This window comes from Hippoglossus hippoglossus, chromosome 16, assembly GCF_009819705.1.
Source record: "Hippoglossus hippoglossus isolate fHipHip1 chromosome 16, fHipHip1.pri, whole genome shotgun sequence".
NCBI classification, from domain to species: Eukaryota; Metazoa; Chordata; class Actinopteri; order Pleuronectiformes; family Pleuronectidae; genus Hippoglossus; species Hippoglossus hippoglossus.
The window spans coordinates 13396746-13411923 of record NC_047166.1 but is presented as its reverse complement, the minus strand read 5'-3'; the positions used below and the strand labels follow the sequence as shown (position 1 = coordinate 13411923).

General features: G+C 42.1%; 1 protein-coding gene across 3 annotated transcripts; it reads right to left on the bottom strand.

The window, feature by feature from the left end:
• Positions 1-227: 227 nt before the first annotated feature.
• Positions 228-14504, bottom strand: LOC117776338 (DENN domain-containing protein 3-like). Of its 3 annotated transcripts, none has more exons than XM_034610184.1 (28): positions 14378-14504; positions 11967-12115; positions 11175-11364; positions 10850-10939; positions 10563-10678; positions 10344-10468; positions 10039-10150; positions 9808-9927; positions 9608-9706; positions 9309-9428; positions 8641-8756; positions 8383-8538; positions 8191-8287; positions 7969-8072; positions 7481-7668; positions 7134-7293; positions 6802-6997; positions 6538-6706; positions 5027-5286; positions 4759-4929; positions 4308-4437; positions 4009-4116; positions 2712-2851; positions 2178-2338; positions 1943-2079; positions 1621-1739; positions 1079-1216; positions 228-746 (listed from the first exon to the last, which is right to left on the bottom strand). In XM_034610184.1, exons 2-28 carry the CDS (start codon positions 12048-12050, stop codon positions 528-530), a joined length of 3825 nt encoding a protein of 1274 aa, XP_034466075.1. In that variant the 5' UTR covers positions 12051-12115; positions 14378-14504; the 3' UTR covers positions 228-527. The 3 variants fall into 3 exon arrangements, 2 of the variants coding, with proteins under 2 accessions (XP_034466075.1, XP_034466074.1); XM_034610183.1 differs by having other exon boundaries at positions 11967-12112; XR_004616426.1 differs by having other exon boundaries at positions 661-746; positions 1943-2075; positions 11967-12112.
• Between the last annotated feature and the right edge of the window lie 674 nt (positions 14505-15178).

Here is a 15178-nt window from a genome sequence, read left to right as displayed (position 1 = left end):
ACATGAAGGACATTATAGCAGGTGGACAGTCCACTGTACTGGTGTTTGAAGCAATCACCTGAATTAAAACATTTTGATTGAAGCCCTGAGTTTGAAATCCATAAATATAATCAAATCACAATCATTCAGCAGGAACTGGGTTCATCAGAATAAATTGGACTGAAATTCAGCATAAGCCGGAATGTAATAAATAGTAAGCAAACAGGAATAGGATCACACATAGGCTCATAAACAGAATAATACCTGAAAATGTCATTTATTATCAGTGCTTGACAATAAAACAGGAATGACAATTACACTGTGGCACTTCAATATCTGATATCTGCTGTTGACATCTTTCCTCAATGTATTTTTATTTGTGACTTGTGATTATATTTCTCCTATATTCACCCTCACTCTACTCAAGTCAGCCTTCATTGCTCCGTCAAGCGTCTTTGTTTTTCTTCTGTCCTCTCCCCATACACTGCTCTGGCTTCACATGTAACCACCTCTTTCCTTTTCTACTGCTTTTTCTCTGTCACTGTTCTCTACTCCACTTTCCAGATGGCGATCTTGCCATCGCGGCGTGCAGAGCCACTCAGGACGTAGCGATCCTCGGCTGAGCAGAGCGTCTGGATGCTGTCTGAGTGAGCGTGCAGCTCCTTTGTCACAGTGTGGCTCTCGGGGTTCACCACCAACACCTGACTCCTCATCTGACCGTCGCACTGACCTCCGACTGTGTTCTGACCACAGCAGCCCACCCAGATCTGAGGCGGGGGGGAAGGGTTTCGAGGGAAAAGTAACAGTGGATAAGTGACAGTTGTGGTAGCAGAAGATCTAACGGGTGGTGAAATGAGTGCACAACAACAATTCAACGCAGAAAAACAGCGATAGACAGTACGCACACAGTCCCTGTTCATAATAAAAGCAAATTAGGGCTGCAACTAATCTGCAGATTGTTTCCTCCATCAATGGTTTTGTTGACAAATGTCAGGAAAAAAGCAAAGACATTCAACTCAAAGTATTTTACAAAAATAAAAATAGCAATCTAAGATAATAACGAGTGAACTTTGCGACCTGACATGTTGTCACAACTCACCTGGTCTTTGACACGGATCATACAGGTGACTCCTGAACTGCCCGGCAGGGAGATTCTTTTGAATGGATGTCTGTGGTTGTTCATGTGCCAGAGACACAGCTCCCCTGAGTCCGCGCAGCCCGTCCACAGCTGACCTTGCTGGAACAAACACACAACACCGAAAAAAACTGTAAAGTCACAAATGTGCTTTTAGTTGGTAGAAACACAAGCTTGGTGCGTATCAACATCTCTAGCAAGCACGCAAACTATTTCATTTTTGGATCTGGATATTCAAAGAGATGGGAAACGTTTGCATCTCTCGGTTCCAGTGGTTGCCGTGACTACTGGCTCCGGCTAAAAACCCATGTAGATGCCAAACTCTAAAATTAGAGTTCTTTTATGTGAACTGTTTCATGTCCCACGTGCTGGCAAACCGTTTATATTCACTAATGAACTGACAGCTGCTGATTGAACTGCATGTTGGATGACTGACTTGTTAGATATCTGAACGGCTGTTAACGTGCTCGACTGATCGACACAGTCTATTAGGATGGCACAGTCACCTCAGGGATGACAATGAAGCTGCTGAAGCTACTGGGCATGCTCTGTAGGTCGTCAGGAAGTGGCATCCTGCGCTGGGGTGTCCCCGTCTTTTTCAGTTCCACAATGCTGTCGCCACAACCTGCACATACACACACAACAATTCCTTACCCAGATCTTGTTTTACCCTGACAAGCAGATGTACTGCACATACACAATTGGTTAAAACATTTCCAACAGGAATGAAGGACTCAGAGTTTGCACGAACAAATCACGGTGATCAGATTTATTGGAGCCATAGACTGTATATAAAAATGGACGTAAAGAAGGACAGTTTGTACATACAGCACCACAGCGTGCCGTCGTGGATCTGTATGGAGGAGAGCCGGTCACAGCTCAGGTGGAACTGTCGCTTCACCTTGAGGCTGACTGAGTCCCACTGCAGGATCGTCCCGTCACAGCTGCAGGAGTATGTCTGCTGACTGGGAAGGAGAGAGACGTCGGACTGACACTTAACATTTAGAAGAGTGCGTCTGATGTTTAACTTGTAATAACTCAATAAAGTTAACAATGTCTCAACCTGTTGTGTTGATCTCTGGTGTCCACCGTGAGGCCGGTCACCTCATGTCTGTGTTCAGTCAGCTGTTTGTTGCAGGACATGCTGTGAGTGTCAATGATGTAGATCACGGAGTCCTGGGAGCCAATCCACACCTGCTCCTGGTCCAATCCCAGCATGCAGTTCTACGCAGAAGATGCAACAACAGTGTAATTATTAGCATCACGCATATTATTTGTAAATACTTAATAAAGATGTGTAATATGTCATATTTAATCAAAACATGTTGAAATGGAAGTGTAATAAACTTTAGAGATTGAACATACAGTATACTTTGCAGCCTCCAGTGACAAAAGGCAATTCACTTGACCAACAGAATTTCATGCAGCTCCCACTACGGCCTCAAACGGTTTCTTTCTTCCATTTTTCCACATATGCAGTAATGCTCTACAAGACTTGTAACCAGACTTAAATTTGTATAACCTTAACAGATTAGAGGGATTATCATTTAAGTGAATGTAACTTTGAGCAATAGAAGTGCGGCATCTCTGCTCTCACCAGCTGCAGCTCTCCAACCTGGATGCAGTCCTGCAACATGGACCAGCTCGCTGCATCGAACACGACCACTTTGCCCCCGCTGAGAGCCACCCACAGCTTCGGGTTCCTCTCAATGCCCGAGCCGTTGCAAGTCAACTGACCTGGAGGGAGAGAAAGAGAGAGAGAGCAGTGGATCAGTGCATTGGGTGAAGGAGAAGAGAACCAACCACCGTCACTCTATAGGTACTGTATGCACAAATGTCCCCAGTGGCAATAAATATATAGAACGGATAGAGAGGAACCGGTAATTATTTTTGTATTATTTTTTTCAAAGTAAATGGTAATTGGACTGTATTTACATTCACCCATATCCTCACATTTAAATATGCTGTGCTTTGGGGTACAATATCTTGCTCAGGGACACTTTTGCATTTGGACTGGTGGAGCAGAGGGATCAAACCAAAGACTTGTGGTTAGTGGACGATCCGCTCTACCCCCTAAGCCACAGCCGTCCCAAACTCCTGATCACTTCACACTATTTTGGTTCGTTGTTCTCAACTTCATCACTTCACAAAATGTTGTTTATCTGCTTTACTTAGTTCATTGTACTCAATTATCTTTCCAAGAAGATCACTATCTCGCAGATGATCTTTTCTCTCTGTCACAGTGTAAACAAATGAGACACTGACAGGGCCGCTATTATTCCCCCTGATAAAATACAGCTCAACAAGACTAATCAGGTTATGTGAATAGGTTTCCCTGGAGCATCGTTTACCATAAAAACATTTATACAAGTGCGTGCACACAGACACACACACACATACACACACACTCAACACTCACATATAAGCTCCTAGAAACATTAACTCAGAAATCTTTGTCCTTTGTTTGTCCTTCACGTTGTCTGTCTGGTGTAAATGCTCATTAGAACATAACACCACGGACAGTGGGTGTCTTGTGACTCGTGTCAGTGCACAACAGACACACAGTAAATGAGGCACATGATGGGACAGCAGCTCAGTTTGTTCACTGATTACCATTCAATAAATAAACTGATTATCGTTACATCTTTTGAAGTACTGTGACAATTATGTCAATGAGAGTCCAACAGGGATGTATGTTGCGTGAAATTAGGGGCTATAGAGATGAGATTTGTTACCATGACAATGACGTATAAGGGGTGTATGTTAGTTCTCTTAGTTCAATTTGTCATGTATGACTTTTAAGACACACGAGATACCAGGAAAATGGGTCAAGGTCCATAAATTACTCTGCAGACAAAATGAATATTGATTTATATTCAAGTTGCCCCAAATACCTGGTGTGTATAGCAGCACATGCACAGTCTGAGGCTCAGCCATGTCCAGCGACGGGGTGATCTTGTGTTTTAGTGTCTCGGAGGTAGTTTCATGCACCATCATGGGTTCTGAATGAATTAATGGATACAAAAGAGAGGATGAACGGCAAAGGATATAAATGATGCATTAAAAAGGATAATAATGACTCAGCTCTAGCGTCAACATCATAACGAGCATAAACAAAATAAGAAACGCTTGTTCAATTGCAAATTTGAATGAAATTAAAGAAAAAAGAAGCACAACAGGAGTGAGCCCCAACCTTCATGCTTAATCTTGTCAAAGTAAGCCAGCTTAGAGGCAGCCACGATGGACCTGTGGGTCTGCAGACAGCCCATCACAGCGTCCATCAGCAGGGCGTTGGTCAGGGCCTGAGTCATATACTGAGGGTCCTGGAGGGACACACAATGAGCTGAATGGTAGAGAAATCCTAGTATATATTGTACAGGTGGGTAAGCACAATGACAAACATACTCTAAAGTGACTTAAATAGTCAAAGCACTGAATACAAAACACTTTTCTTATAATTGTATGTGTACATATACACAGAATGGTCAGCGGCCAGTTTTGAATCACTACAAACTGCCACAGTTTCAGACCCTGGTCCTCAGTGTGTTTTTTTTACTTTTGCTAAACCTGTGACATCAAATCATTTTGTTGCTGGACCAAAGGCATAAATTACTGTTTCTTCCCAGTGGAACTCCAGATTTTACCTTGTGTTGATCCGCCATCTTGCGTCCGGCCCACATCTCTTTGACCACGAGGTTCCAGAGCTCAGTCTCTGCCTTCAGGTTGGCCTCGAACACCTCAGGCCTGCCAGAGGTCTGGATACGAAGGGAGGGAATACGAAGAAGTAGAAACGGAGCTGAGGCGATCTTCACCTCCTGCACAGAGATGGGGCAGTTGTAAGAATCGGGGGTTATGACAGAAAATTCCAGAGAAAACGTGATTCAGAGAAAAGGGATCAAAGACTCTGGTGACCTGTATGTCTCTGAACTTGGTGATTTCCAGGTAGCCAGGTCGTCCCTCGCTAAGCAAGAAAAGGCGTTTCTGCGTCATCGCGATTTTACCGACACCGTAGGAGGTCTTGACACAGGATGACAACTTGTAGACGCACTCGCTGTTGTCAAGGTTGTCAATGACCTCAGTGGGCAGGTTGACATCTTGGGCCTCAGCATCCTTCTCCTTCCAGAAGGTGTAAAAGAGTCTGAAGAGTTCAGGCTCCACCTGCTTTGGTTTGCCTATAGGACACAAAGACCTGTGAGAGACATGTAAGAGGTATGTAGGGTGCATATGCAAGCAGACAAATAAAGTGTATACAAGACAAAGAAACTCATGGGAAAGAAAAACACGCGCAAATACAAGCAGAAAAATGTACATTAACAGATTATGTTAGTTCCACTTGCAGAACCCAGAATATCCACAACAATCCACAGTGAATTGCCCCCAGACAACAACTACAAGCCATTCGGTTTGGTTTTCAGTCATGTTATAGCTCCATCTGTTTTCTCTTCCATCTAACCATAGATGATTCCTTTTCACAGCAGATAAAAATCTAAACAAAACATGGGGGGAAAAACCCATTGAGGAGAGGAGAAAAAAACCCATAGGATTTCAGCAGCGTGAAAAGACGTCATGTGTCAGTGGAGAACCGCACCATGAACTCACAACTCATTTCATGACCCATGTCACATGACACTGCCTCTTTTATTCTCTCCTGATTTATGTTGTTCTAAACTTTTTTCCTTTGAAATGTTTAATATGACATTTTCCTAAGACTAATAAAGGGCCTAGTGTTATAACTCATGATGGGAATACATTAGATACACAAAACAAAAGTTTATAGTGTTGGTCAAATATTTGGTCTCAGAGCCAAAGTAAATTGTTAAAAATAACTTATTACTGACATTTACTTGCAGATCTAGAGCCAGCTTTTTTTATTTTTAGCAATATTCTCAATACATTTAGTTATTTGATCCATTGTTGATGTAAAATTAAGTATTAGTACATATTTAGAGCAGCTTTAAAGCTTGTGACAGAAAAAATTACAATACATGTAAGTACAGTAAAGATATGTTTTATAAGTTTTAATTGGAAGTCGCTTTGGATAAAAGCGTCAGATAAATGACATGTAATGTAATGTAATGTTTTAAACAGTGTCACTATTCAATAGCAGAGTTCATTTTTTCAGGTGTAAAATGTGACGCACAGTACATTTCACAATACCAATTATTGAAAGTGTTAAAACTCCTCATTGTGCAGAATGCATAAGTTACATACTGATGTGTATTGACATTGTTTTATTGCCCAGCTCTAATTTGTTTATGTTATGGGTTAATGCTTTGGAATAAAAAAAAAACTTAAAATCAGCAGCACAGCATTTATAGCACCTTATGACTCAAAATACCACAGGTTATACACAATTCATTAAAACATCAGAAATTAAAAGTTGTATCTAACCCACACGTCTCGACCTTTCTTCCCTCACTTACCCTCCGTGAGAGCATCAAATAAACGGTGTATGGTCGCCACATCGTTAACAATCCCACATTCTTGAACACAACGCACAAACTCGTCCTGATGCAGGTGTTTTCGGGGAAGCTTGAACTTCTTAACGTGGTCATCGGGCTCCACCGGCGGCTTCTCGTTCTCTGTCTTCACCTGATGGATGAAGAAATATGATCCCCAACATCATCACTACTTTGCACCACACACAGTCTATCAGCAGGTGCGAAGATGCCTGTGAGCCGACTGACCTTGAGGATGAGTCTCTTGAGCTCATGTCGTTGGTCGGCTTGCTGTCTCTCGTCCCTGTGCAGCGAGTCCACGAGCCACGTCACCATCTGCGTGGGGAAGATGGCGGTGTCCGTCTTGTAGAGGTTCTGGAAATCACTCAGAGCATCCAGCCGCCGCAAACACAAGGTGTTGATGAAACCACGCAGGTAGTAGAATCTACGGAGGAAAGATTAGACTTGAGTATTAGGGAGTCAGTACCTGCATTAACAAACAATGTCTGGTAGTAAAACACCTGAATGACAGGGTTGTTCCTGAAAACAATGACAAGAGGAGCATTAAAAGAGAGAAGTACCTGGCCAGCAGAGAAGAGTTCTCGTTTTGGACGGAGAAGATGGCCTTGCTAAGGTGCTGGATGAGCTCACTGTAATAACTCTGGACTGAATGGAAGGACAGAGACGCAGGGAAGTCTGGGAGTTTAAACACCTTTACAGGCTTCGGAGGGTTCTTTAGAGCTGAGGGACAAAGAGAGAGAGAGGGAGCGAAAGATGTGGAGAGGAAGAGGAAGCGAGGACAAGAAAGGAAGAAAAAGAAGAAGAGAATAATTGTAAATCTTTTCCTGCCACCTATTCATCATGATAGCGTTCGCCTCTTTATATAAATAGCATATATGAAATTGTGTGTATTCCTCTGCAGTTTCACCAGAGTCAGACAGGATGATCCCCGTCAGCAGGTTGTTTCTTTGGAGGCTGAGGGTTTGGTCGTCTCCTAAGTTAGGAAGGCTCATTCCCAGTCTTTTATTCAGCCTGCTCTCCATGATGGAGCTCTTCCTCCGCGCCTGAATCTCCTGCATGGTGAGTCTGCGTGCCACTTCCACCATAGACTTCATTCTAGAGGATATATGAGAGAAAGTTAAAAAAAAAGTCTCGCTCCTGTACCAAAATGGAGAGGAAGGCAGTATGTAAAAAAAATTTAAAAAAAAGAAAAAAGGATCATATAGTTAAAGCAGTGGATTTCAACTAACACTTTGTTTCCAGTTAAAAACTAATGCTTATAATACTGTTTCAGAAATCTACTGGCTGAGGCTGTAGGTTGAATTGAGTTCCATTAAGAAGAGTTCCTAATAAATACACACATACATGTCCAGTGTTGAACTGTATGAAAATGATTCGAGAAGTGCGATACTTTACTTCTGCTTCTCAGTACGCGTGCTGAGCTCCATGCGAGCGTAATTATCCATTTTCTTGTTGAGACGATCCTTGAGAAAGAAGTGGAAGATGTGAGTCTCCAACACCTGCAACACAGTCATGTGAGTTTGAGAATGAACTGCTCCAGCGTCACGTCTCTACCAAGAGATATCAGCTACACTATGTCATCAATTCAGCCAGAATAATCAAAAAACATCGCTTTACCTTTGTGTAAAACAGTTGCTCGGCCGGCTCTCTGGTTTTCAGGAACTCTTCACTGTTAAACACTCGATGTTCATAGTTAAGATGGCAGCTAACATCCCTGTAGGAAACGTACATGTTTGTGTTAACACAGTGTGTGTGATTTGAGGAGAACCACCCCATTGGATCGTAGGACCCAAAGAATACAAGCAGAACCTAAATATGTTGACGATGAGCTCCAGCGAGATCCTCTGGATGTCGTGGTTGAGGTTGCGCTGCCACGCTCGTCTCTGCGCCCGCTGCTCGTTGATGTCGCTGCAGGTTGCGTGGTGACACTGATGCAAGTCGAAATTCATCTGCAGAGACTGACACCTGCAAAACACACTCAGACGTTACAAACCAATACTGGCTCTGTCTCGGGCTCATGCACCTGCTCGTGTTCCTATGGTCTGTTACTTGGATGATAATAAGTACCTCTGTGTGAAGTAGTCTGCAGCAGCTGGAGGAATTTGTGGAAGGTCAAGAGTATCAGAACAGGAAGTGGAAACGCTTCCGCCATCAATGTTGATCAAGATCAGATCATCTGTTTCCTGGATAAAAGAAATCAAGATTAAAATGGATGTCTTTCTCTATTTAGTCCACTGAGCTGTAAAAACTAAACAAAAAAAATGACAAATAAAGTTAAAACGGAGTCAGAACTGACAACATTTTTTATTTGAACTTGGAAAAACTTTTTAGCTTTTCAGTTAGTCAATTTAAAGGAGATGATGCTTTTTCAGTTGCCTAATGCACGCCTAGTGGCTATTATGACACGCCCCCTAACGAAGCCAGGTAAAGCGAGATTGGAGGCCGAAATTTCCTACACGCGCTTGAAGCAGTTGACCAATCACAACAAAGCTTTATAAGTTGGGGGGTCTTAAAGAGACAGGAGCTCGGACCAAGTGTTTCAGACAGAGGCTGAAAAGAGGAGCTGCAGCAATGGACACAATGAGGAAAGTGATGTGTTTTCTAAACATTAGAGCTTATAAACTTTTTAAATTCATAACCCAAATTAAAATTATGAACCTGAATATAAGCATAACATGTCTCCTTTAAGACTAAAATGGCAGTAAATCCATAGTCATCTGATGTCCTGTACTTACAGTAGCGACCTCTTCAAAATGGCTGAGATGGCAGCCCATGAGGAAGGCGGTGGGAGCCATGAGAAAGTCCAGCATGCCTCTGGCCAGGACGGGAACATAAGGCTGCTGCCATGACAGAGGCTGACAGAAAGATCAGGGAGGCATTGGTGAACAAAGATATGGGTCAAAAGATTAAATAATTAACTGATTACAACTTAAACATTTCCTTGGATCATTATAATATGTATTGTATTGTCCTGTAATTAATTTTAACACTACTTTGCCCTTTGCAGATGTGCAGACAAAGATTGGGAACTGACCTGCAGGAAAAGCAACAAACTCTCTGCAACCAGTGTGAGTCTGGCCCAGTCAGCAGAGAACAACACCACCCTCTGCTCCTGCAGGAGACAAGACAGCACCTGCGGACACAGGGACAGTGAGGTGGACAAACAGAGAGAGAGGGTCAAAGGGAGACTTCTCCTGCTTCACTTACAAATACAAACACAGGTATGTGAACTACCTGCAGTATTTGCTGTGGTCTCAAGCAAAGGAAAGGCAGGTGGAGGTCTAGATCTACAGCTGGGTGGTCTTTGTCCTCTCTGGACGGTAAGACAATCGTCAGAGGACGCAAAGTAAACATCTGGAAAAACAGACACAGTTGCGGCTTGTCTTATACCCAGTGACTGACCTCATCGCACTCAAAGGAGACGGAGAAAAACGAATACACACACATACGAGAGTGCACACACACCAAATGCAGTTGTCCAGGAGGTGGGATTGGCACGAGTGAAAGTTTGGCTGCAAACTCCCTCACTCTGTCCTCCATGTCTGATAGACGACAAGTTCTCAGCTGGATTAACAGACTGATGAAGAAAAAGAAAGAGATTGAGAAAGAGAGAGAGAGAGAGAGAGAGAAACAGAGAGAGAGAGAGCAATTAATTTAATCATTTTTAAATAATGAGACAAATTGTTCTGCACAGGTAATGTGAACATAAAGAACATTGAGCCATGTGTTTTTAATTTATGAACAGTTAGGTTTAGTACACTGTGTCTCACCATGACAGACAGTCCCTGAGGGCATTGAAGTAAGGATACTTGGATATGACACAGAAACCGAAGGCAGAGAAAAGTTTAGAAAACTTAGAGGACCCGGCTTCATTGTGGAAGCATGAGATCCCTTCCTGTAAAGACAGAGAGAATCCAACAGTGACCGGAATTCATTTAAAGTTAGTTTTATCTTACTCATATTCAAGTATTACACGTTGTCGTGTTTACCAGTATTTGTTGGTAGCACTGCATCACTACTCCATGGGTCTTGTTGCCAAAGACGTCAGTGAAAACGAGGAAGTGAAACTGTTCATCTTTCTGTTCATTGGTTACTTGGAGCCCACCTGGTAGAAAGAAAAGAAATATACGTTATCAAATCTGCATGGTACACTTCAATGGCTGAACAGGATGCACACACAAAATCACAATTACCTGAATTATGATGATACGATGATGATGCATTACTGTAAGTGCTTTCAGAGGAATATTGTAACATAGATTTAAAAACCACATACCAGGGAAGCAGAGCTGAGGTAAAGCCCTGAGGTCAATGTCTGTAGGAACGCTCACATCTTCACTCCCTCCTCTCGCTTCAGCAGCTCCACCTGCAAATATATGAAAATCTAAAACTATATCAAACTGAAAGATACCAATCACAGACAACAATACTGGTAATACAATTTGTCAAAGGGATTAGAAAGTCTCATACGACTATGTGAGGGATGAATCAGAAACCTAGACAACATGTTTGTGCATCCACAGGCATTTCTAATTAAAAACAACTGTTATTTATGTATTGATATGTGAGCAGCGGGTGGCCCACACAAGCAGGTATCAAACCTTGGCTCGGGGCTGAGGCTGCGGAAGGATGATGTTCCCTCTTCTTCCTGGGAAAGGAGCGTTGCCTCTTCCCATGTGCACCCACCACGTCACTCTCATTTTGTGGTCTGCTGACGAAGGGAGGCGCCAGGACATGCAGTACCTCCGGCTCCAGCAGGAGGTGCTCAGGAGCCCCGTTATTGTTAATAGTCTAAGCGGGAGATATAAAGATAAGGTTTGCAGTACCCTCTATTCTAATTATAATACTGTTTCTGTTTAATACATGATATAATAACGTAAACTAACACATTACTTACTACATATATTCATGTGGTTCATTTAATGACAGAAAGAAGGAAAACATATTTCAGTTTTACAACTTAGGTGTAACGAACACAGATCATGGCATCAACAGACTGTAAATAACGATGGACGATGCATCTCCTCTTCCTCCCACTATCTAGAAATGAAGCCAAAATATCCCAGATACGAATGCCGCCATATTGCACCTATGACGTCATTGTCACCGCCAATGAGTCTGCGCGGTAGCAATCGGGGGGGCCACTGGGTGGTGCTCGAGACACTTTGGCTTCACTTTTGGGGAGTCCATCTTTATATACAATCTATGGTCTGGACCAATGAGCAATGTGCGTTTTCTCCCTCGCTGATTGCACATTTATTAATGAGATGATCTTTCTTGGAATCTTGAGATTACAGTTTCTTTTAATCTGTGATATTGCCTTTATGGCCAGATCACTATTGAAAATGAAATCCTTAATATCAGTTGAAGAATAAACCTGAACAAAAAAATACCTGGTAGACCTCCCTGAGTTTGTCATTAGATGCTCCAACCACCACGCAGGCTTCCAGCAGAGCAGGAGCCAGATGATCCGCCATCACTGAAACCTGGACCAGGACCCGGTCTGACCAGCGGAACTGGACCAAGGGCCGACGCAGACCTGCTGAAGGTAACAAACATAGAGGAACCAGACAGTGACGCAGATGATAAGATACAGATGACCGAGAAAAAATATATATTTCATAGTTGTTCTGTCTTCTTTAAGGAGGAAAGATGTTTCATTTAACTATGACAAAGTGGTTGTTCCATCAAAAACAACATAGATCCGGTCACACAGTTGTTTGTTTCCCACCATAGATCTATTTCAAGATCTCTGTATCTCTGTAAAAACACTTTACACAAATCAGTTTACTCACAAAACAATGACCCCTACGCCACAGTCACAGTCCTCTTCAGAACACGTGCATTTGAATGTACTTTGTAGTGTGGAGTCTTAATGTATATACTCTATCCAATGCACCGTGCTATCGGTTACTGCCACATGAGTCCATCTCTGGAACAAAACATAGGAAGTCTTGTGTCATGTAGAAAATGATTGATTCTTTTTCAGACTAATTTCTCTACCCCCTCTCCTCTTTCTCTCTCTGTGACTCGCTTGCTCTTTCTCCACAGTGGTGGAGGGGGGGGGGGGGGGACATTTTAATCACATTTCCCTGTCGCTCCAGACGGTCAAGTGTCATCTTGGAAAATTAGACTCATGTGTGCAGAGGAGAAGACACACACACACACACAAAAGCAGAGGAAATGACTTGTAAACTGCTGTACACAGCGAATGGGCTGCACGGACAAAATGCTACGGTCAATCTAAAACAGCCTTTTCATGAACAGAGCTGTAGCCACTTGCGAGAGGAATCAATTCAATTGTACTTGGTGTTTTTTTTTTTTTCTTCCCTTAAATTGATTTTCAAATAAGCACAGCAACAATGTGTCTTTGTTCTCTCGTTTAAAATGAAATGATAACTAACCCTCTGCAGCAGGAATGTTCAGCATAACTTTACTAATATCCCATTAAAGGAGCACGTCACATGACCGGCTGCTGTCCCTCCATTATTAGTCCGAGGATGTGACACGATCATCATCATATACAGCACAATCATATGATCCTTGGAAGAAAAGAAAAACAGGCGAGTTCCACGACAACACAGTCTTCTCACATCTTCTGTGACAAAAACACACAACTATCTGGTTTTCTTCAGATCTGAGGTGGTTGAGTTTGCACTGAGATCTGGATCAAGGTGGTCAGTGCAAGAGCAAAGTCACAAATTTATGAGAACAACACTCAGATATTCTCAGAAATTTGCCAGAAGTAAAGGGCAGATATTCACCAGTTTGCAAGAAAAAAAACAACAACTAGTGTTTGTTTTTGTCAGATGGCCCGAACCTGATTAAATTAGAACACTCTGCAAATAGATTCAGTAATAAGGAAATACTCGTGGTTTCAGCCCAGAATCTGTGAGTGTCTGAATGAGTGAACCGAGATGGGGAACGCAGATTCCAAGTAGTAAAGTGAGATGATCGTGTTCTGAGTAGCAGATGAAGGCTGAGGGCAAAGAAAGGGACGTCGCTGTGCAGGACCTGGAGCTGCGAGCTGGATGAGTGAGGAGCGAGCAGCGGAATGAGCAGACTGAGGCTGGAGGAGTTGAGCTGGTTGTGGTGGCCTCTGAGTCCTGAGGCTCAAGGACTTGAAGGTTATTCAGAGGAAACTGCAACTCCCACTTAAACAGTGCTCGCATGATGTCTGCAGCGACTTGCTTGCAACTGTGCACAAAATCTCCTCAACATGTTGCTTTGATTTATATTTTTCATCTAAGACCATTTCTGAAGTTTCCCAGCTAATTTTTGTCTCTAATCTCAGGGAATATAAACATTTTTCTTGCAAATTTATGTTCTCATCATTCTCAGTAGATATCTGTGTTTTTTCCATACATACACTTTATTAAATATATTATCATTAAGGAGTATGCTTTTTTTAATTTCGCTGCTAAGTTTGAAAAATGAAATGTAACTGAACACACCTAAATCTCACCTTTAGAGAAAATACACAGAATGACTGTTCCAATAATACGCAAATGTAAGTTGATAAATAAATAGAAAACCACTGGACCTATTATAAACTTTTTTTAACCCTCATAAGTATAACAGAGATATAATCTCAGGTACAAATGTTTGCAAGTCTACTCGGTATCTTTAAATATAGTTTAAGGTCCACACAGAATAAAGTGTCCTGCAGGTTAAAGGTTTAGTTGGTGGGACATGTGACCCTGCGTCACAGCCTGCACCGGTGAGAGGATGCTGCTCCACGCCGTCAGAAGTTTCACCTCAGATCAATAAACTGTCGATACAACTTCTCGATCGCATCACTGACCTCCTCTCAGACGTGGGCGCTGGTCTCTATCCTCCCCGCGGGTTCATGGCTGCAGCCCGGAGCGGAGCATTCAGCACAGTCCTGCACCTCCAGCGCTGAATGAGGGCAGCGGAGAGTGGATCCCATGTTTAGTGACTGTCAGTCTGCTTCCTGTTTCTCTGCTGCACACAAACATGCGCACTGATGCTTCGGGGAAACGGTCACAGAGAAATAAAAGAGCCTGACAGACGATTGAAAGTCATTTTACATATCATACTATCATTAAATTCCTCAGTTTTCAAATTAAAATAAACAGCTTTCTACATTTAAACACACCCTCTACACCATCTAACACAAGAAAATACTACATATTATTAATGATAATAAAATTAAAATATACATTATATTAATAATTAAAATATATTCCCTTCACAAATTTAAAATAATTGCTCTGATTTGTCTTCCAGCTTAAGGAGACATTATACTGCTTTTGAACTCGCACTTATATTTATTATTCTTTTTTTAATTTATTTTTATTTATACTTGCACAAATACACTATTCATGTTCAAATTCCTTGTATGTGTAACCTGCTTGGCATTAAAACCTGATTCTGATCATTCTGAATAATGGAATGTCTGATTTATTATGGTTTGTTGTATCTCTTGTAATAACCCCCTTTGAGCTGCAGGCGGCAGTGTTTGACTAGTGAGCTTTAAACACAAACAGCCAGAGAAGACTCCAGATGTAAAAGTGTGAAAGGCTTTCTATCAAATGCTGTCTTTTCTTTTCACTTTTTAATAATTTAATAATTTTGCATAATT

Excerpts from the sequence above, each read along its gene's own strand:
- LOC117776338 (XM_034610184.1), bottom strand. The coding sequence starts at position 12,050 with ATGGCGGATCATCTGGCTCCTGCTCTGCTGGAAGCCTGCGTGGTGGTT. Across the intron at positions 9,707-9,807 it reads GACCACAGCAAATACTGCAG|GTGCTGTCTTGTCTCCTGCA; the intron begins GTAGTTCACATA and ends CTGTGTCCGCAG. Across the intron at positions 4,117-4,307 it reads TGACAAGATTAAGCATGAAG|AACCCATGATGGTGCATGAA; the intron begins GTTGGGGCTCAC and ends TAATTCATTCAG.